This window comes from Stigmatopora nigra, chromosome 14, assembly GCF_051989575.1.
Source record: "Stigmatopora nigra isolate UIUO_SnigA chromosome 14, RoL_Snig_1.1, whole genome shotgun sequence".
NCBI classification, from domain to species: Eukaryota; Metazoa; Chordata; class Actinopteri; order Syngnathiformes; family Syngnathidae; genus Stigmatopora; species Stigmatopora nigra.
The window spans coordinates 7,630,001-7,631,487 of NC_135521.1; the positions used below are offsets into that span (position 1 = coordinate 7,630,001).

A 1,487-nucleotide genomic window follows, 5' to 3' on the forward strand; every position below is an offset into this window, starting at 1 on the left:
CAAAGAGGCAGTTTTGGCAGAGCGGAAGCCATTATATATTGCCATGTGTCAGTCAGAAGAGAAAATTGTCTTCTTTGTGGAGGCAGATACTTGGATATTGAAGCTGTCAGTTGGTTCCTGAATAGGCCAGGTTCATGACTCGAGATCGGCTGATAAATATATTTTCAGGTCCAATAATGAAGCTGATTATTTGAAATCACGGAGGGCAATATTTAGAGCTGATCTTCCCTCACACCAAAGTTTGGCATACTTTTTTTTCCAATCTGATCATAAAATGATTTATTAGACAGCTTTTTTTTATTATTACAGGGAATCCTCAGACTTTTTAAATGTATTTTAAAAAATGGTATGCCTATTGAACTTGCATTTGAACTTGCATGACCCTTTCATGCACGATTTTTGCCTTTTTTTTTTCTTGATTTGATTTAACTAATTGCTGCCATTGACGGCATGAGACGTCCAATCCATTTGACTGGGAATGCATCTTGAGGTATTTACATTAAGCAAATATATCTTAAAACTTATTAATGTTTTAATATAAGTCATACCTCAACGCTTTAGGACCAAAGTATAAGAAGAGCTCTTTTCCTAGAGTTGCAACGCCGGTGTATGGGGAATCTTTCAGCCTTTGGATGACGCTTATTCTCTCCTGATCGTTTCCCTGAAATCACATAATGTTACACATCGATGCGGAGACAGAATATCGAGTTTCAAATATTATTGTTGCCTTTAATTTTTCGAGATCTTGCAAATCTACTTCCATTCAGCGGTGGTCAACCGTATGTTAGAAATATAGCACAAACATACCTTCGCTGAGATGCTGCTGCCTCTCAATTCTTTAACTTTTTGTCCTTTCTGGACTCTGGAGCGTATTTTTTCCCCATTTAATGTACACCCGGGACCTTCAACCATCCTGATCTGTGTAATACTTTGTTATTCAAATTTAAAGTATTGCTATAATGCAACGTTAAGTCATCATCTTTGACCCGCGATTTATTCAATTTGATACATGTGCTGTAGGTGGAAGTGACGTCTGAAGCACATAAATATCTTATTTAAAATTACGAGATGCATGAGATAGGCTGAAAACAAACGGGGACACGCGTAGTAATCTGTCGGCCATTTTAAATTGCTAGATAATAATTTCAGCCCCATTGGTCATTTCTCTTTAGTCCACTTGAGGGAGCCAAAAACCCATACTTGTCACCCCAGGCATCGCATTTTAACGCGTTACAAATTGAAAGGTTGGAAAATTTCGCATCTGCATACTATCATCCCTAACGAATTTGCTTGCCAGGGAGGAATATTTTTAGAAGTCCTATCAGCTTTCCAATCGCCGTGTGCCCACTAAACTGACCCCATCTGCTCATAAAAATTCAAATGAATGATCATTTGCATTTCTTTTCAAGTTTTGCGTGCATGAGTGGGTCGAACAGTGGTGATAACTTGTTTTCTCTGGATTTTTGCCATTGAGAAAAGCATATGTG

General features: G+C 38.0%; 1 protein-coding gene across 2 annotated transcripts in view; it reads right to left on the reverse strand.

Annotated features, from left to right (window-relative positions):
* The window catches only part of neil3 (nei-like DNA glycosylase 3), a 34,986-nt gene extending 33,918 nt beyond the window's left edge, over window positions 1–1,068 (reverse strand). For both annotated transcript variants that reach the window (XM_077733382.1, XM_077733381.1), the window contains exons 1-2: window positions 808–1,068; window positions 549–661 (exon numbers count right to left, since the gene is read on the reverse strand). In XM_077733382.1, coding sequence (XP_077589508.1) covers window positions 549–661; window positions 808–912 — 218 coding nt within the window. In that variant the 5' untranslated portion in view covers window positions 913–1,068. The remainder of the gene's footprint in view (window positions 1–548; window positions 662–807) is intronic.
* Window positions 1,069–1,487: the final 419 nt, after the last annotated feature.